Source organism: Myxine glutinosa, chromosome 9, assembly GCF_964187855.1.
Source record: "Myxine glutinosa chromosome 9, kmMyxGlut1.1, whole genome shotgun sequence".
Lineage (NCBI taxonomy): Eukaryota > Metazoa > Chordata > Myxini > Myxiniformes > Myxinidae > Myxine > Myxine glutinosa.
Window position 1 is genome coordinate 106,161,214 of NC_136269.1, and position 21,196 is coordinate 106,182,409.

Here is a 21,196-nt window from a genome sequence, read left to right on the forward strand (position 1 = left end):
GGAGTCATGGCAGAAAGATGTGTTATTCTGTGCCAAAGATCAATGGTGAAACCACACCAATTGTTACCAACAAACAAATATTGTATTAAGGTCACACAAGAATAAACATAATTAAAAATGTTTATTGTATTAAGGTCACACAAGAATAACAACACAAAAACAATAGTAATCAATTGTACAACCAATATATATTTCCTACGATGGTACCATCAGGTTCGTACAATATAACTCACTGTGCTCCAAGTGCGCGAAAAGAAGAACATTCCCCAATGTCTCTATTCCGGCATCAAGCCAAAGTCGATCCACTCCAGCGATCGTCAGAACAGTCTAATCGAGATCAGAATCCTGTTCGGATGACGGTCACAGTCCAGCTGCCAAAGCTGCATAAAGGCGCCCTCAAGGCGACTGGGAAATCACACCCTCGGGTATGGACGTTCCACGGCTCCCACTCGGCGAACCGCAGATTTCCAACTCAAAAGCCACGTTGCACACACACACACACCAGATTAACGTCTGAATGCAGTGAAAATGGTTTGAAGTGAAGTGAAAAACCTTGAGCGAAGCGCAAAGCACGCGAGTCAAAATGACCGACGGCCCGTTCTCAAGGCATAACAGCACTACGATGATTCTCCTCGGAATCGACCGCAAAACCTGACACGCAGGTTAATCTGTCACAGCGATAACAACTCTGTCGCAGGAATCCCTTTCCTGGGAAACCCAAAGTTCACTCGTGACCCTCGTTCGCCAATCGTTCGCTCCAGACCTCAAAGCAGCTAGGCTTCTTGTCCGACTCACTCGCTCTGCCTTCTCTTCCTCTTCTTCGTCGTCCGGTTCCGGTTTCATTTGAAACATTAACTTTTTTACCTTTTGAAAATAGTAATATCTATTTCCCTTAAACGACAACAATAATAGTACATGGAATCAAAAATGTTTACAGTGGATGAAAACCACAACAACGGAAGTGACGAATCCATAACAGTATATATAATCAAGCACACAGCCACGCAATCTCCATAGACAAACATTGGCAGTAGAATTGGCTGTACTGAAGAGCTCAGTGACTTTCAACGTGGCACTGTCATATGATGCCACCTTTCCAACAAGTCAGTTCGACAAATTTCTCCCCTGCTAGAGCTGCCACAGTCAACTGTAAGTGAGTGCTGATATGTTATTGTGAAGTGGAAACATCTAGGAGCAACAACAGCTCAGCTGCGAAGTGGTAGGCCACACAAGCTCATAGAATGGGACCGCCGAGTGCTGAAGGGCGTAAAAATCGTCTGTCCTGGGTTGCAACACTCCCTACTGAGTTCCAAACTGCGTCTGGAAGCAGCATCAGAACAACAACTGTTCAGCGGGAGCTTCATGAAATGGATTTCCATGGCCGAGCAGCCGCACAGAAGCCAAAGTTCACCATGCGTAATGTCAATCGTCAGCTGGAGTGATGTAAAGCTCGCCACCATTGGACTCTGGAAGTGTAAATGCATTCTCTAGAGTGATGAATCATGCTTCGCCATCTGGCAGTCCGACGGACTAATCTGGGTTTGGCGGATGCCAGGAGAACGCTACCTGCCCGAATACACAGTGCCAACTGTAAAGTTTGGTGGAGGAGGAATAATGGTCTGAGGCTGTTTTTCATGGTTCGGGCTAGGCCCCTTCCAGTGTAGGGAAATCTTAACGCTGCGGCATACAATGACATTCTAGACGATTGTGTGCTTCCAACTTTGTGGCAACAGTTTGGGGAAGGTCCTTTCCTGTTTCGGCATGACAATGCCCCCGTGCACAAAGCGAGGTCCATACAGAAATGGTTTGTGTGGAAGAGCTTGACGCCTGCACAGAGCCCTGACCTCAACCCCATCAAACACCTTTGGGATGAATTTGAACGCCGTCTGCGAGCCAGGCCTAATCGCCAAACATCAGTGCCCGACCTCACTAATGCTCTTGTGGCTGAATGGAAGCAAATCCCCGCAGCAATGTTCCAACATCTAGTGGAAAACCTTCCCGGAAGAGTGGAGGCTGTTATAGCAGCAAGGGTGGGGGGGGGGGGGGGGGGGGACCAACTCCATATTAATGCCCAGGATTTTGGAATGAGATGTTTGGGTGTCCACATACTTTTGGTCATGTAGTGTATGTGATGGGAAAGTGATAGGCCCATGGACTCAGCTTCAGTGCGGGAGATTCCAGTAATCTTGAAGGCCTTCGTTTCCACCTTGTCAAGATGAGCAAGGTGTGAGGCAGAGGATCTAGTCCAGAAGGGAGAGCAGGACTCCATCCAGCTGCGGATGAAGGCTTTGTAGGTGAATATGAGTTCAGGTGTGCCAAGGAAGGACTTTGCATGATGGAGGATGCCCAGTCGTTGAATGGCTTTGGAGGTTTGTCAGATGGTCGAGTTACAAGATGGTGCCAACTGCACGCATGCATTTCTATTAGCTGGTTTTTTTAAATTTACATTCAAAATAGGAAAGATAATTTAGGAACACCAAGTATTTGATCTGTCATTGAGAAGTCGTGGCTGATATTGAGACCTAAAGTTCAAGAAAGAACCTTTTCTAGTGGCTAATCATGGAAATAGAGAGATGGATTAATTTGACGATCTTTACAATGCGAAAGATTGACAATGAGATTTGCCAGGACTGAAAGACATGTTCCAATTCTCAGATCAGCATGTAATCAATTCCAAATCAGCAGAGTGATGCAGCAATTGCTGCCTGTGTCTGTGGGATAAGGTACTGTAAGGCATAACGTAGAGTCATCTTTAGGGTGGAAACAGGGTTTGCCAGAGCATGAGGTCGTTTATGTATGAGGAGAACAAGATTAGGTCCCACACACTGCTATTGGCCACTGCAGCCTCCACTGGAAAAGAATTCCATTGACAGAAACATGTTGACCGCATGACTGGAGGCAATAAGAAAACCAAGTAAGAAGGCAGCCTTGTGTGCCACACGCAGCTAGCGTAACAAGCAGAGCGGAATGCCAGACTGTGTTGAATGCCCAATATTATATATGCTCAGGGAGATGGTTCTGACCTCTTGGCTGATAATTATGGCCTATGGCAATTTTGGAAAAGGAAGCAGCAGCATGTCCAGAGGTGCGGAACTGGGATGGAATTCAAGCTGATGATCAGGCTATTTGAAAACGTGACTTGACATCAGTCTGTATGATGGATTCCATGACCTTACTTGTAATTTGAAGCAAGTTTACTGACCTGTAATTGAGAGGATTGTTTTTGCACCTATCTTGTGAATGGAAGTGATGCTAGTTATGTAAAGGAGAGGTTAAAGAGAGCAGAAAGAGGTGTAATGACCAATTTTATCCACTTTAATTTTCTTTCATATACTGCAACACAGGTTATTACAATGCAATGTTCCCCCTCTGGGCCGGTGCTCCTGCCTCACACCTAGCTCGGCTTCACGCTGTTGAAACCAAAGCTTTCAGAATCATTGGAATCTCCTGCGATGAAGCTAACTCCGAGGGACTTTCACTAACTCACCGCAGGCAGGTTGGTGGTCTTTCTGTCTTCTACCGACTCCTCTCCGGCCTTGTTCCTCCAGCTCTGTCTGTGCTCTGTCCCCCAAATATTCCTACAGGTCGCACAAGATCTGCCTGCAACCCTCTTATGGTTAAACTGCCAAATTCTAGGCTCTCTGCTCACCTTCACTCTTTCATTCCCCTTTTCTCCCGCCTCTGGAACAAACTCCCCCACTCCCTTCAATCCCACCCCTCCCTCCAGGTCTTTAAAACAGCTGTTCACCACCATCTCTTATCTTCCCCCATCCAAAACCTTGATCTTTTCTGCCCCCGCTAATTTTCACCCCAGATACACTTTTTTGAAATTCCAACTTCTTTCCTGGAAGTCCTTGCAGTGTTCATATGTTTTATACCTCTCCCACCTACCCCAAGCCCTCTCCCTCCCACAGTTCTCTCGATGTCCTTGCTCTCAAATGTTGTAATTGTGTCCTTTCCCCTCTCTCCCCATCTTGTCTACCGCTCCCCTTATTTTGTGTTTTGTGTGTTGGTTTGACTTTTTGTGTGATTAATGTTAGCTCTTTCACGAGCCTCGATGTTGTATACAAAAATATATATATATATCTATCTATAATTCCAGTAATCTGTGTGTGTGTGTGTGTGTGTGTGTGTGTGTGTGTGTGTGTGTGTGTGTGTGTGTGTGTTGTCTGTGACCGCTGTTTCTCGACAACTACCGGTCCGATATACTTGAAACTTGCCAGGTATATTGCTGGGGACCCGAGGATGTGCCTTTTCAAGGTTTCATATTAATCGGAGAAGTAGTTACCGAGCTATGGCGATTTCTTTACCAAACTCCGCAAGCCGTTCGCTTTGGACCAAACCATTTCATGTAAATAGAGGGGGGGGGGGGGGGGTTCTGTGGTCGTTGCGAATGGACCAAACCATTTCATGTAAATAGAGGGGGGGGGGGTTCTGTGGTCGTTACTGCCACGTGGTTTCAAAGTTTTTTTTTGTTGTTGTTTGCACGCATGCTTTTTTGCACGCACGTACGGGCACCCACGTACGGGCACGTCCTAGTATATATAAAAGCAATCGCATGACATACGCTGCTTACGTCCTTAATCTGTGCTGATTGGTGGAGCAGGAAGGTCTTGCTGTGGGGGTGGACAAGAAAAAAAAGGTTATTTTTGTTGGATGAGGTGAGTGCAAGAATGCATGTGTCTACCTCTGATTTGGCTTCAAAGCCAGGGCCAAAACTGTTTGTGATCGGGGCCTTGTCAGGCAGACATACGGTAAAGGTTGTTGACCAATCATTCTCTGATGGACCATTGCCAGTTCACTTTACATGTATATCTACCATTATGAGAATCTGTGCAGACCAATGGTGAGAAAGGAAAGGGAGGGTGATGCCTATGTTTGCCTGCAAATCCCCAAAAGTTGATTACTCCCTTTGACCCCCAAAGGACAGCTCGAGACCGATCAAAATTCTGCTTTCCAAATGCAATGCGAGTGAGACTGGGGGTGAACGGGGCATTGTTCTGGGTGCCTTGAGTGGTGGGAAAGCAAAGAGCTTTGTGTTCGGGATGACCAGAGAACTGATTACACATGCAGCAAACCTGATCTGCAAATTCTTGGCATCACTGTCAAATACCCAAAGGCTGACCATTGCCCACTTGAATACATGTTACACTTCTGTGCAAAAGTCCTAGAAATTTTGCATTTTTCTACTCTGATGCATAAGGAAACTAAAACTTTGTGTTCAATGCAAATTCATTTCTATGAAAAAGAAAACCTTGTTCAAACAAGCATTCTGAGTATTGCACTGCAATACATGTCCCCTACCAAAGTTCAGTGCCATAACTTTGTCAAAAATGATCGAATATGCAAATTTATGCACGGTTGATGCTGGTTTTCAAACTTGATCTGAGGTATGCTGAGACACATGTGTGTCACGCCTCGCCTCATTGATAAGTCCGCAAGGTCGCTCCGTGGAGCACGTATCGCATGGTGTGAATTATATAATTACCAACTCACTGTCTGAGGTACCAGCGATTCAAGAGATATCCATTTTTAAAAAATATTTTCGTTTAATTAACGATATCTGCCAAACCACGTGACCTATCGCAAATTCCAAAAGGACATTTTAGTAGACTGACATGCTGAACAGATCTGTGAAGTTTCCCCTCGATTGGATCAAAAATGAGGGAGGAGCTTGGTTTTAAAGGTTCATGCTTAAAAACGTCATAACTCTGAAACCATGTGACGCATGACGTCATGCTCGCTGACTTTTTTGTTCGTCATGGGTATGCGATTCTGCCTGCAAAGTTTGGCCTCGACCTGTTCAGCCGTTGCAGAGAAAAAGGGGTTTTCGTGTTTTCACGAAAAACAATATGGCGGCCGAACCACGTGACCTGTGACGTCATAATTACCATTAAAATATTCTACAGACCGATTCCCCCCTACGGTGAAAATTTTATCTCAATCGGTCCTATTATTGCAGAGAAAATCTTTTTTAAAGGAATTTAAAACTTAAAATGGCACTGAGTTAAGGATCATCAGAATTATCAGAATTCCCAAAGTTCAAAGTGCCATAACTTTGTCAAAAATGATCGAAACGTCGTGAAGTTCGAACTTGACCTGTAACTTATCATAAGGAAACCATGTACCAAGTTTGAAATCATCAGCATTAAGCGTTTAGAAAAAAAGTCCGGAAAACTGTTCTTTGCGTGACGGACTGTCAGACTGACGGACAGACGGAGGGACGGCGTGCAAACCTATAGTCCTCTCTGGTGTACACCGGTAGGGGACTAATAACCAAGTTTATACACAATATACCATGGCATAAACTAACAGTGATTATGTGCTCTCTCCACCTTCAAAACCATTGAAATTATTATTGGGACACATTCAAATAATTTTACTATAAACTCTTGTTAAATGGTCAGTAAAAGTTTCTAATTGAAAAAGCTGTACTTACAAGTCGGTAGTGTTTTTGAAGTGTTTGTACCATGTTTGTACAAAACACACAACAAAATGTGTTTGTGCCATACTGCAGTCAACATACCATCAATTTTCAACCACCACTTGAGGATATTCACCCCGAAACTTGAATCAAACCTTCCTCCATGCTCAATTATTAGCTCCAAGCAAGCAAGGCTCCTTAGACGTTTGAGTTTTTCATCATCTCACATACTGTCTTCGATTAGATCCAAATAAGAAACTTGGACTCATCTGTCAAAAGCACCTTGTATCATTCATTATTCAATGGTCCAATTGTTGTGTTCTTGTGCATATTTTAGCCTTTTATTATTGTTCCCTTTTCATACGAGATTTTATTACTCTAACACATCCTATTATGTCCTGGTTTCAAAAGTGACCTTCATACTGTTGAAGGATGGACCATGACACCTGAGCCTTCTGCCAGTTCTATTGTCAATCAACGTTTGTCTTCTTTCTATTCCTTAAGGATATTATCAAGTATAGCTCATCCATGTGTTTTTGGGGCCTTAGGTGCAGGGCCAGGACAAATATGGTATGGTCTCCGGGCCTTAAATTTTAGGATTCTGCACGCTCTGTCGTACATTCTGAGCATTTTGTGGCCACTTTTCACACGTTTTCTGGGGAAATTATTTCTAAGTGTGCATGCCATTGTGATGTTTGTGTCATTTTAATTCTTGTGATTTAACCGTGTAATAGACCCCCCCATCTGAAGTTTGATATCAAAATTCAAATTGGTGAATGGATGACAATGTGTCCATAATATTTGAATTATTGATACACAGATACCGTGAGTACCAAAAATAAAATGTTGTCCCAATTAAACATACACATAACCTACCTTAGAACATGCCAAAAACATGCCAGCAAACATCTACTAATCTGTTTATCAATGACCTGAGGCCTGCAACCTATCAGCAATGGCCTGAGGAATGAGTAATGCCAAATGGTCCCGATGCACATGGCAGACTGACTATCAGATGGTTTAGATCTGTGCTCCATAGCGACAATTTCATGCATCATAGAAGATTAAATGTTCAATTGGCATCACAAACTTTCTGGATAGAAAAGTAAAAGACGAAGAAGCCTTTCACATGTGGAAACATGCAGACTTCAGGAACCACATCCATGAAAATGTGCTTGTATTCTTCCACAGGAGACCCATTGAATTGATTGTGGAAAAATCAGTTTCTGCTCCAGGGACCCGGTCAGTTCTGGATACTTCCGAATGATGCCTGGTTCAGGTGATCCAGCATTAAGTTATTGTCCCTGTATTCGACAAAGTTGGTGGAAGTCGAGCGTTCTTTATAGTCTGAGAACACATCGTCATTGACCTTGAAGAAATCAACCCTGAAGAATTCCTCTGCAGAGTTGGCAGTGTATTGTTCTTTGGCCTGAAACTGCAGCAGCTTCTTGAAGTTACCATCTGAGACTTTCCACAAATATCAAGACCAAAAAAAACTGCTGTATAAATAATATAACCACATTTAGAGGCCATTTAGAGGCTGTGATGCCATAAACTTCAGAAGTGCAAACCATGCTGAATGTTGTTCTTTAATAAGTTTTCAGTGAAACTGCACATTTACATCATGTTGATTGCTCTGAAACTTAACATTCTCTGATGCAATCTTGTGCATCATTGACTTTTTGTAGCTTCTGAACTTGACCTTTTTTCAGTTCCTAAATCCCTTCGACAAAAATGCATTCTGTGCATTTCAGGTCAACTTGGTCAATTGTCACAATGGCACATTATGTAGCAGACAACCCAGCTGAGACTTGGATCGAAATGCAGCCAAGGAAAGTCAGAAATATTCTTTAATGTAATTTTAGTTTTTGGTTTGAAGTGTTTGTATGAGGATGAAACTGACAACTTGAGATTTATAAGGCTTTTGTGGGAATTCCAAGGGAGGCCTCCACACCACAAGCACCACTTGGTGTTTCTATGGGTACAGTCTCTCCAAAAACTAGTGTTTCTTCACTGAAACTTGACAGCAGCCATTGCAGTGGGGAAACAAACTTCCCCATATACATTTCCTGAAATAAACAAAGTAAGTCGTGATTATGAGTCTTCCCCACTACGTCTTACGAAAAATTTGTCCAGCAGATTTGTCTGCTAGATGAGCTCATTGGATTTATTCATATTTACTCGACTCAAAAATGATATCACAAATTAAATGAAAGTACATAATGTGATGTAAATGAGTAAAAAGGTGGGGGTGATGGAGGTGAGACATTCAACATGCTGTCCCTGCCCCCGACAAAAATGTGTGGGAGAAGGGGTCATGTCCTCCTCATCCCCTACCAATCGATACCACACATGATGCCATCTAGATCTGTCACTGATGCATGGTCAAGATCGAACAGCACTTCCTATCCCTTTTCAGATGTAAAATACAAAGTTCAGTTGGCAGTTGGTATGAGTGGGTAAGGTAGAGACAGAATTGGGTTCATTCGGTGCATGAGATTTGGCAGCAAAAACCGAATTGAGACATTCTACCTTCTTTCAAGCAGAGTTTGTGGTGAGGCTCTGAGGTGAGGTCGGGGATGGAAGACGATCATACAATACACTAGAGTAGGACTTGATAAAGTGTTGCCAGGATTTTGAGGAAGGAGAGTTGTTGGAGAGTTCAGCCATGGGACACACTTGCATTTTTTAACTTGCTTAAGAATGGACACACAATTGTGCGGAAACTTATGGAGTTACCTAAACTTGCCCTCAGTCATGTTAGCCGAGTCATGTCAGGAGGAAGCAAGCTACTTGAATGCAAATGCCTCACCACAGTAACTTTGGCAGAAAATACGAGCTAACAGAAGAGGCACATCTCTCGCATGCGTACATAAAAAAATAAATGCCCCCAAATAGATCTCGTACAATGATAAGCTTCCGCATATTTTTAATAAGTGACAAACAATTAAATGAATAGCTCTGTCCAAATCGAATGAAACAATACTTCTCAGATGTCTATCTCTACTTCTCTTCTGCCTAGGCAGTGATTTAGTTACATGTATTCATGTCCTACTGTTGGAGTCACATTCACATGGCCTTGCGATGCCACCAATGCAATGTCCAGGTTCTCTCGCCCATTGGCATTTCAGAACATCCAAAAAGAGACTGCACGAGAACAAATGATACGCAGACGTACACAATAACGCGTACAAAATAAACACGACTATATTTGCCGGTAAATTAATAAGGAAAGGAAATTGCACATTTTCAGGTTTAGAAACAGTTTTAATAACATTTGGCAAACTAAATAAGGTTATATGTAAGCAAGATGTATTTTAAATGAAAATTTTCTTACATTCATGCAATTAGCTTGTGGAATAAATATGTTCCCCGATGGTATTCAGATGTTGAGCATTGCAGGCTCAATTCTACCCAATCCGGTCGTCACCAACATGAATTCTGGCCGTAAGGTTAGAATTATAAGGAATTATTCATTCAATATCACACAGCAATTCTCACACACAAAATGTGGAAATCAGAACGTTCACTGATCGACTGCCGAGAGGTTTGTAGACTGCACCGCTTGCGCCCCCTCTTGGCCGATATATTGCAGCTTTGAATTTGAACGAGCTTCGGCCACTTGCCTCCGCAGCCTCCGAAGCACCGCTTCACAGCGCTTGTGCTCCACCTGGATACAATCAGTCGATCATGTTCATACAATCCACCCAATTAGCTCACACTTTTAAATCAAAAGAGCTGCACTACATCACCCAAAGTATTGGGACTGCAGTTCATGAATATGCAATTATGAATTCATCCATTTTTTGGACTTCTGATATGTTGTCACTGTCACCAATAAATCGCACCAAATTTTAGCAGAATACAGGTGTAACATGTGCAATATTCCTTCCTTCAAAGGAAATGCAAGTTCAGTGATGCTTTGTTGATTGGCTCTGAGGAAGCATTTCAAGACATCCAAAAATAGCTAATTTGGGTTTTATTTAGGGCTCTGAACTGACGACTGCATTTTCAAATTGTTGTTGTGCTCAATCACAAAACATAGCAGTTTTACAAGGTGGAATGTCATGATGGTTTACAGAATAGGCCCTTACCATAGTATTTCATCAAAGAAGCTTGGTAGTGCAGCATCTAAAATGTCATAATCACACTTTTTTAAAAGCACATGCTGCTTTGCATTGTGGGAGGAATACGCTCCACAAAGGTTGTAAGGATTGTGTCCCAATCTTTTCAACTTCTTAGTCTTCATCTTCATCTTTTTCTTTTGGATTTTCCCATCTTTACATGGGGTCGCTACAATGATGCCTGATCACCTTTCTCCATCTCCTGTCAATCGCCCATTCTTCTAAATCTCTCGCCACCACATCCTTGCATCTGGTTTTCAGCCCTCCTCTTCTTCCTGACAATCCCATCTCCATCATCACATACTGTTTCTCTCTCCTCATCACATGACCAAACCAATTCAATCTCTTTTCTGCTACTTTCTTGCTTTCACAATCCTCACTGACACCCCTCATATACTGGTTCCTAATAGTAATATTGTCCCTTTCTGGCCACTCCACACATATACATCCATCAGCAACTGCATCTCATTTATATCCAGTTTCTGTGCCTCTTTTTTTGATGCTGCCAAAGTTTCCACAATATATAACAAAGCTGGTCTCACAACTTGTCTTGTAAATTATTCCTATGACACAACACTCCACTTCCTCCAATTGTTCCAGCCAGAACTAATCCGTTGCTTAATTTCCATTTCCATATTTTGTCACCACTGACGCCGGATACTTGAAGCTACTCACTTTCTACAGGTCTTCAACCATAATCGTTACACTTCCAACATGATGCTATTCCCTCGGCTCAATCTGACAATCCATCGAGTCTTTGGTGTAATGATTTTCATACCCATATCGTCCAGCGCTTTGCTCCATTTCTCAAGATACTCAGTCATATTATCATCATCCCCAACACACAGCTCAATGTTATCTGCAAACACCATTGACCATTTGTCTCACTTGCTCAGTTACAACATCCATGATAATCAGGAAGAGGAAGGGGCTCAATGCTGATGCTTGGTGCCCAAAAAATAATTGTGTCCCAAACTTATTGAAAATGCAGTGTCTCTGGAGGCAGATATTTAACCTACTACAAACTCTTCTACCTTTTTGTTGACATAACCACCTTCCATCAACATTGTGATCCTACACTTTTGTTTTTCATCTTAAAATTCCATCATACAAATAGTTATGGTTGTGTATTCTATACTGTTAAAGATCTATTTGCTTCACTTTTTTTTAGAAATCCTCATAACAAGTAAAAATATAACGTAAACTTTCAGTCATATTAACAAATTGCCTTTCCTTCCTTACCAGTGATTACTTATACAACATACCACAATGTCCTTCTTGATATGTTCTTGCTGTTTTCTTGCCTCGCTCATAGCCATCAATTTGGCAATTTTCTCATTCTGCAACTGCTCCAACTGTGCTTTCAAAGCAGCGGTGTTATTCTACCAGGTAACATTCATCAAAAAGTATCCGTAGTAAATGATCTTTATCAATTTTTAACCTAAAGAATCATATCGAACTCAATTTTTAAGAAACACTAAATAGTGATGGTTAGATAACGGGTATGTGCAGTTAATTAATTATAAACATTATAATCAGACATTTAAGAACCAAATAGCTTTATGTCCAAATGTTAATCTTGATTTGTTCATGGAGAGAAAATAATTTAATTTCATGTTAATAAAAAAAGATTGTAATTAAAAACATCATCGAAGATTGTACAGTGCATTCAGAAAGTATTCAGACCCCTTCACTTTTTTCACATTTTGTTAAGTTGCAGCCTTATGCTGAAATCGTTTAAATTCATTTTTTCCCTCATCAATCTACACTCAATACCCCATAATGACAAAGAGAAAACAGGATTTTAGAAAGTTAAAAAATTTATTAAAAATAAAAAACTGAAATATCACATTTACCGGTACATAAGTATTCATACCCTTTGCTATGACACCTGAAATTTAGCTCAGGTACCTCCCATTTCTCTTGATCATCTTCGAGATGTTTCTACACCTTGATTAGAGTCCACCTGTGGTAAATTCAATTGATTGGACGTGATTTGGAAAGGCGCACACCTGTCTAATTAAGGTCTCCCAGCTGACAATGCATATCGGAGCAAAAACCAAGCCATGAGGTCGAAGGAACTGCCTGCAGAGCTCAGAGACAGGATTGTGTCGAGGCACAGATCTGGGGAAGCCTACAAAAAAATCTCTGCTGCATTGAAGGTTCCTAAGAGCACAGTGGCCTCCATAATTCTTAAATGGAAGAAGTTTGGAACAACCATGACTCTTCCTAGAGCTGGCCGCCCGGCCAAACTGAGCAATCGGGGGAGAAGGGCCTTGGTAATAGAGGTGACCAATAACCCAATGGTCACTCTGGCTGAGCTCCAGAGATCGTGTGTGGAGATGGGAGAAACTTCCAGAAGGACAACCATCACTGCAACACTCCACCGATCTGGGCTTTATGGCAGAGTGGCCTGACGGAAGCCTCTCCTCAGTGAAAGACACGTGAAAGCCTCCTTGGAGTTTGCAAAAAAGCACCTAAAGGACTCTCAGACTGTGTGAAACAAGATTCTGTGGTCTGATGAAACCAAGATTGAACTGTTTGGCTTCCGTCTGGCCACTCTGCCATAAAGCCCATTTCAGTTTTTTCTTTTTAATAAATTTGTAAAACTTTCTAAAATCCTGTTTTGTCTTTGTCATTATGGGGTATTGGGGTATTGAGTGTAGATTGATGAGGGAAAAAATGAATTTAAACGATTTCAGCATAAGGCTGCAACATAACAAAATGTGAAGGGGTCTGAATACACTGATATATAATATATATATATACATATTTATGTGTGTATGTATACATGTATATATGTGTATATATATATATATATATATATATATATATATATATATAATTGTCGCGTCACCAGCGATTAAGACCGCTGGATGACGAATAGCCGAGACAGTTTTTACTGCAGAGGCAAGCGGCCGAAAATGGCGGTATTTTTACACGCGCCAGAATGACGGGATGCGAGACGTTTACCTGACGGAACACACGGGTTTATTCCGAAACCACAAAAAAGTAAAGACAAGGACAATTAAACAATCATGATTTAATAAAAAGAAACAAAGACGAAATAAAGTTATGGTAAAAACTAATTTAAAATCCTACTTTTGAGATCTTCCACACAGTCACGAATACGAACACATAGGGGAAAGTAAAAAAAGAATGAAATCCCTTTTCAGCACTTAGCTGGTCCCATGAGTTCGTTTAGGAGCTTGGCGGTGTAGCCACTGTTGAAGCTGGTGTTGCCACTCACGCGGGAAGCACTCCAAAATGGCGACGTCGATTGCCACGCGTCAAAGGCACTACAAAAGCATATGGTAGCAGACAAGACAGCCTCTTTTCTCTCCGGCTGTCCAACACTCAAAGATCCCGTTCTTTTGCGTGATAAACAAACACGTCCTGCAGCAAAAGCCTCCTCTTTGTCACCACCAGAAATCGCTCTCGTCAGGACCACCGAAAAATCCAAGCTTCTTGTCCAGCAAGAATCAAGCGCTTCTTCTTCCCCAGCGAGATGCAATTGCGAAGCCTCTTGCTGCTGCTCACGCTCTCACTCAACAAACCCATCGCCCACGTCATCCGGCCGCGCCACTCGGGAGGGGTGGCCTGCCGGCACTGTCTCCACCTCCCCATCACACCACTCCAAGGGCGTGGCCTTTTTCCTTATTAGGTCATTTGGGCAGGCTTAGTCTCGGAACCTGCTTTCTTGCAGTTGGCGGTTGTTGTCGTTTAAAGGTTTTTCATGGCCGGCCTCGTCAGCGAAAACGTAAAGGGAAAATTACAGAGGGAAAATCAGCCTTCATCCCTACACTAATTAGCATGCCTTCACCCCCCCCGTTTGAAAAACATATTAACAATCTTAAGCTACAGTTTCCCAACTTCAGTACATCAAGATTTCTCCGACCCGTCCATGCTACAATTATACAATCCTACCTTTCCTGTGGGATCCTTTAACCTACCCCCCCATAAACCTAACATTATACGAGTATATTATAATAAATATAATACAATATAATATAATATTTGACCCCACCCTCCTCCCTCCCTTACTATATCCCTCCAACAACTCCAACCAAATTCAACCCTTAACTCCTATCACCCTGCCTCATCTCCTTTTACTCAAAAATCAATTTTCTTATTGCATACACAGCCCAACTCCACCTCTGTATGTGGCAAATAATGCCCCATGAAAACAATATTATGCATGAACAAAAAGATAATGCAACTCTCCAGAAGTACAGCATACAGTCGTGGCCAAAAATATTGGCACCCTTGCACTTTTGTCAAATAATGCACCAGTTCTTCCAGAAAATTGTTGAAATTCAAAAATGTTTTGGTACCCACATATGTATTTCTTTGTTTTGCAGTGGAACAAAACAAAAAAAGTTGAAAAATTAATAAACCTTAGCTTATTCCCCGAAAAGATCCTAAAATGGCCCGGACAATATTATTGGCACCTTTTAGAAGTTGTTATAAATAATTAGATTTCAAGCAGGTGATTTTCCTTTACATTGGATTTGAACTCACCTGTGGTGAGTTGCAGGTGCCTGCAATATAAAAATCACTCATTCAACCAGTTTGAATAGAGAAAAGGAGTCATTCTGCTGTTTTGTGTCACTGTGTGTACCGCAATGAGAATGGAGAAAAGAAAGAAAACCAGAGAATTGTCTGAGGAGGGCAGACACAAGATTGTAGCCAAGCATGGACAATCTCAAGGCTAAAAGTCCATCTCCAGAGATCTTGATGTTCATGTGTCCACCGTACGCAATGTTATCAGGAAGTTTGAGGCTTGTTCGGCGAAGTAATGTTTGAATGGTGGAGAAAGCAACTTGAATCAAACAGATTCAAGCTGACCTTCAGACACAAGGTACGACAGTTTCAACTCGCACCATCCGTCGCCAACTCAATGAAAGGCGGTTCTATGGTAGGAGACCCAGGAGGACCCCACTGCTGAGAGAGACATAAGAAAGCCTGACTGCAGTTTGTCAAAACACAACTGAACAAGCCAAAAGCCTTCAAAGAAAAGAACACCTTTCCTACAGTCAAGCATGGAGGACATTCAGTGATGTTTTGGGGTTGCTGTGCTGCCTCTGGCACTGGGTGCCTTGAATGTGTGCATGGCATCATGAAATCAGGAGATTACAAAGGCATTTTGGAGCGCAATGTTCAACCCATTGTCCGAAAGCTGGGTCTCTGTCAAAGATCATGGGTCTTGCAGCAGGACAATGACCCCAAACACACTTCAAAAAGCACCCAGGAATGGTTCAAGACAAAACAGTGGACTGTTGTGAAGTGGCCAACAATGAGTCCAGATCTAAATCCCATTGAACACCCGTGGGGAGATCTGAAAACAGCAGTTGGGAGAAGGCACCCTTCAAATCTGGGAGAACTGGAGCAGTTTGCGCAAGAAGAGTGGTGCCAAACTGCCAGTAGAGAGGTGTAGGAAGCTCATTCATGGCTATAGGAAGCGCTTGACTGCAGTTGTTTTGTCCAAAGACTGTGCCACCAAATATTAAGTCTAGTGTGGCAATGATTTTGTCAATGCCATTTCTATTTATTTTCTGATTTAAAAGGATATATTGAGTTCTGAATCAAAAACAAAGGTTCTGTAATATTAACAGTGAAATAAAGAATTGTGGAGACCAAATACTTTTGTCAATTTCAACTTATTCTTTGAGAAAATTGTGAGTTATTTGAAAAAAGTGCAAGAGTGCCAATATTTTTGGCCACGACTGCATACTGATGGCAGTGACGAAACACATTTCAACGTTGTCAAAATATTTTGGTACATTGACTTTAACCTTACTACCTCTGTTCATAATGATGCAGAAACATCAGATGAACAGTGTATTTTACCACTGAACAAAAAGATTGTCAAAAAGGGAGAAGCCCCATCAGGAAAATTGCCTTTGCCAATACCTGCATCCTCGTAAGTTGGTCTGGACGAGGTTCCTCTCCACTCGGCCAGGCATCCAGAAACTCGGCCTTCTCACCACACAGCTCCCAAGCCTTCTGTTTGAGAGCTGCGAGCTGCTGAGATATTTCATCATTTGCTTCATGCTGGGATGTCGCTTCTCGAACTGCAGCCATTTTTCTCTGGCAGATTTCACGTTTCTGCTCAAACCTATAAGTATGGCAGGGAACGCATTTGTTCGGATCACAGACAAGATGCTCTAATACATGTATTCGCATTGAGGGTTACAGCTGCACTTGACCTTTGAATCTAGTTTGCATGGAAGGTCATTGTTGTGCAAGGTTTGTGTCCTGAATTATAAGGTTGCCACAGAGTGAATAAAGATTACACACTTTAAAATAGCCCGCAAGGCTAGCACAAAGTAGAAATGTCCTTCATAATGTAGAACTTGATTTGATATTCTCCTGATGAAGAGGCAGAGGTTTATTGTGGAACAAAATGTTAAAGGCAAGGAGGCCAACATTGCGTTGCACAGAGTAATATTATGACCTGGTTATAGGATTAGTGTTGATTGTAGGTATATTACAGTCAGTATGTTAATGCCTCAAATTACATTTCTCACCATGCTATGACCCTGTTGACCCACACTTTAATCCCTGATGCTCCCCTCATGTGCAGAATCCAATATGTTGCTGAAAGGGTTTCCTGTTTTCATCTGAATCTATGTTTGGCATCCCTGGTTGGTGGCCCTTTTTATTGCCGTTCATGAAAAAGTGCAAATTCCTGCAGCCTGGAAGAAAGCTAATGTTATTGCCATCCTAAAAACTGGTAAAGCAGCAGACTTGCCCTGCAATTACCACCATATAGCCCTGCTAATAGTGAAGAAAAAGGTGATAGAGAGGGCCCTACTATCCCGTTTAACCCCCACTCTAGAGACCTTCCTACCTGATGAGCAGGAGGGCTTGAGTCCTGGCCACTGTACCTGTTATCAGGTTCTTGCCCTCTCCGCCATCATTAAGGCTGGCTTCCAGAGAAAACAAAAGATGGCAACTGCCTTGGTGGATCTGTCGTCGGCCTATGACAGTCTGGCCTGAGGGCTCCTTCTCAAAGTCTCAAAAATCTTCCGTTGTCAGAGACAGACTAATGTCGGTATTCCTTGGTGACCAAAAGATCTGCGCTATCCTCAACGGAAAAACCAGCCATGTTTGAACACTAAATGATGGCCACCCTGAAGGATCTGTTTTAGCTCCCACCCTCTTTAACCTCGATGTCAGCAACCTGCCAATAACGACCTCCTTCAAACTCGCCTATGCTGAGATATTGCACTCGTAGCGCAAAGCCCCGACCTAAAATTTGTCGAGAAACAACTCACCCGAGATCTGGGCATACTGGAAGAGTACTTGCACAAATGGAAGCTCTGTCCAAACGCCAACAAAACTTCCGTTTTCACCCACCATCTTGATAATCGCACAGCAGATGCAGAGGTAAATGTGACATGCTGCAGTATGAAAGTTGAAAATGTTGGCTATCCAAAATACTTTGGGGCTACATTTGACAGGACCCTGATCTACAAGAGCACCTCCGAATATGCAAAAGAATGTCAGGGCACAGGTAAACCTTGTCTGCAAACTGGCCGGAACATCGTGGAGTGCCAGCACGAGCTAACACCTTACGCACAGCAACTCTTGCCTTCATATACTCGACGGCAGAGTATTGTGCACTAGTCTGGTCGGCGAGTACCCATACAAAGGCTATCAACGTTCAGTTAAATGCCACAATGAAAACAGCGTCTGGAACCCTCAAGTCAACAAAGACTATTGAGTGAGTTCTTATTCTTTGCAACATTGCTCCACCAGCCATCCGTAAAGGGATGTGCTGTCTTTCCGATACTTCAGCAGCATTTTGGGTACCGAATTTCCAGCCCAGCGTCTTCTCATTGAACATCCGCGCTGTCGCATCAAGTCCCGAAAACCACCATGGAACTGCGCCGAGCTCCTTACCGGTGCCCATCAAAGTTAAGTCGACTTGCGGAGGGCCAGCAGGGAGGCTGCCACAACTCCTAATAAAGATATTGTACATGAACCAACCACTGCTCTACCTGGTTTCACACTACCACGTAGGCAATGGACAGCCCTCAACAGGCTCCACACTGGACAGGGCTGTTGCAATAGCATCCTCCATCGATGGAGGATGAGGCCGGATGCGCTCTGTGACTGTGGAGGAGTCCAGACGATGGAGCACATCATGTCGCACTGTCCCTTGCGCCAGCTATCGGAAGGACTTTTAACCCTCCACCAACTCACCCCTGAGGCAGCCACATGGTTGCAGAACCTGGAGATTAAACTTTAGCAAACCCCATATTGGCCATATGCAAGAAGACGAATCTGAGTATAGGGAAACATTGTGATGTGCTAGAACAAAGTTATGGATTGATACAAGTGTATTCAGATATTGGTCTTTCATGTTGCTGACGAACCTCATACATTTATTTTCTTTGCTATATCATTTTGGCTATTCATTTATTTCACTTCACCCCATCCCCCACACCCCCTCCCGCCCCCCACCCGCATTTCCCCTGTGAGTTCATCATCATGAAAGAAAAAAAAACAAGTGCCAGCTGACCAGTCATGTGAGCATTACCAATGCATTAATACCTTCGTGCAGAGCTTCTTCAGATTGAGAAGAGATCATGGGGATTCTGAAGCTAATAATTTACCATGCCATCACAAAGTGCCGTTGTCCAGGGAGGAATTTGGAATTTATCCAGCACACCACGGCTTACTATTATAAAAAAAATTGCCATGAGATCTTTGATATGCACAATAAATTCCTCGAGCCTTGTGGGGGTGAACAGCTATATGAACCACCTTTAGAGGCCATTTTTCCCCGCCCCTTTTTGAAGCAATGCTTTATGGCCGGATGCCCTTCCTGCCGCCAACCCTGTTGGTCACCCTGCGACACACAGGGAATTACCAGTGAACTGGTACTCAATTTGCCGACCTCGGAAGGATGACAGGCTGAGTCAACCCCCCTGGTGTTAATTCAGTGATCGACCGGAATTCAAACCCAGGATCTAGGATCCCAAGCCTCACCCTAACCACTAGGCCAACACCAGGCTGGTGAACATATTGGTGCATATTCATATTGGTGTATATTATGAAAGGCAATATAAAAAAATGAAAGCAATGTTTTTTCAGTTATCAAATAAACAGCAGTAGTGTGTAAATAGATCTAGATAGAGTGTGCATGCGTGCGTGTGTGTTTGGATAAAATATTATCTCACTCTTCACGTTTGTCCTGAGTTGCAGCTACGTCTTGCTGGACCTCACAAAGTGAAGACAATAAAACATCGACCCTTCTCTCAGCTTGCATGAAGCTCAGTTTTGCCTCTGCATTTTGCCTTTGCACAGGCCACAGTCGCCTCTCCATACAGACCACCACCTGCTGGAGTCCCTTGCATCTTGCTTGCACTTCACACAGCATTTCCTGCAAAAAAACATACATCCTGTCACTTATCAGAATAGAATATTTAACACTAGCAGGAGTACCCGGAAGTGGGAGAGGGAGGGGTGAGGAAGGGATTGGGGGGAGTGGAAGGGGGTTCATCACCTTTTTGTTGAACATATGCTGGTGAATGTGCCGTTCATCACGTTTCTGAGTTAAGTGTGATGCCGATCAGGAAGAAGAAGGAGCCTTACTACCAACTTCGTACACTTCCGGAATTGTTCGATTTATTTGTGTTCAAATGTCTGGTGATTGTTTTGTATTTATTGATGCGAATGTGTACTTGTATATAACTGTCATTAATTTTAAAAAAGGCTTAGTCACTATTGAGCGATTTTTTTTTTTTTAATCCCAAAAAACTAACTTTTTTATTTCAGAATATATATATTTTTTTACCGAAAACACTCAGGCACTCACTGATGAACCTCTGAAAGTTTGACAAAGATCCATTCAGCCTTCTCTGAGAAAAATGGCGACACACAGACAGACACACACACAGACCATCAGCTCTCTTATATCGTAGATTAGGATCTGACATATTATTGCAACTGAACAATTACATATCAGCGATCACAAACTGATCGCAAAGCGTAAGCCTCCCCTGGCACCTACGATCCAATGATGGCCATATTTCCGGATCACCATAGGAACATGACCTGCAACGTTTAGGGAGTGTAAATGAAGAAAATGTGTCACCATCTATAATCTATCCATAAAACTCAAAATCATGAAAATCGGAGGAAAATAATTCAACTTATGATCAAAAAGGTGTTTCTTGTTAATTAGGTCAGTCAGAAAAATGTCAAGGACACTAATCAAATATCAGGTGCACAACTTCAGTGCAGGTACACTGTTATGATACAAGAACATCTTATAAGGCCAAGTGGTCTTTAAGATTCCACATTGGCAAAATTAAGAGACGACCAAAAAAAAACAATTTTTTCAGATCGCCATTTGAACTTGACCTTTACCTCGGAGGGGTATGATGTAAATTAAGTGTAAATGCGCCTTCCTATAGGCTATCTACAGAGGGCAATTTCATTCTGATCGGACAAATCTTAGTCGGGTTATGGTAAAACATGTTAAAATGTTTATTTGGTCATGACCTTAAATTAAGGTCAAGGTCAAAATAATTGTCAAACCCGCATACTTTTTATTCCCATTATTGATGCCAAAATTTATTCTGAAAGCCCTAGCTGGCTCCGAGAAACAGCACGGGCATAATGAAAAAGGGAG

The 21,196-nt window shown here is 42.5% G+C and overlaps 1 protein-coding gene across 2 annotated transcripts; it reads right to left on the bottom strand.

Annotated features, from left to right (window-relative positions):
- Positions 1–9,336: 9,336 nt before the first annotated feature.
- Positions 9,337–20,193, bottom strand: CCDC122 (coiled-coil domain containing 122). 2 transcript variants are annotated; one of them, XM_068128607.2, is made up of 4 exons: positions 19,740–20,190; positions 16,462–16,666; positions 11,814–11,930; positions 9,337–10,094 (listed from the first exon to the last, which is right to left on the bottom strand). In XM_068128607.2, the coding sequence occupies exons 1-4, from the start codon at positions 20,078–20,080 to the stop codon at positions 9,951–9,953; spliced, it is 807 nt and encodes a 268-aa protein (XP_067984708.1). In that variant the 5' UTR covers positions 20,081–20,190; the 3' UTR covers positions 9,337–9,950. The 2 variants fall into 2 exon arrangements, with proteins under 2 accessions (XP_067984708.1, XP_067984709.1); XM_068128608.2 differs by having other exon boundaries at positions 9,675–10,094; positions 11,814–11,903; positions 19,740–20,193.
- Positions 20,194–21,196: the final 1,003 nt, after the last annotated feature.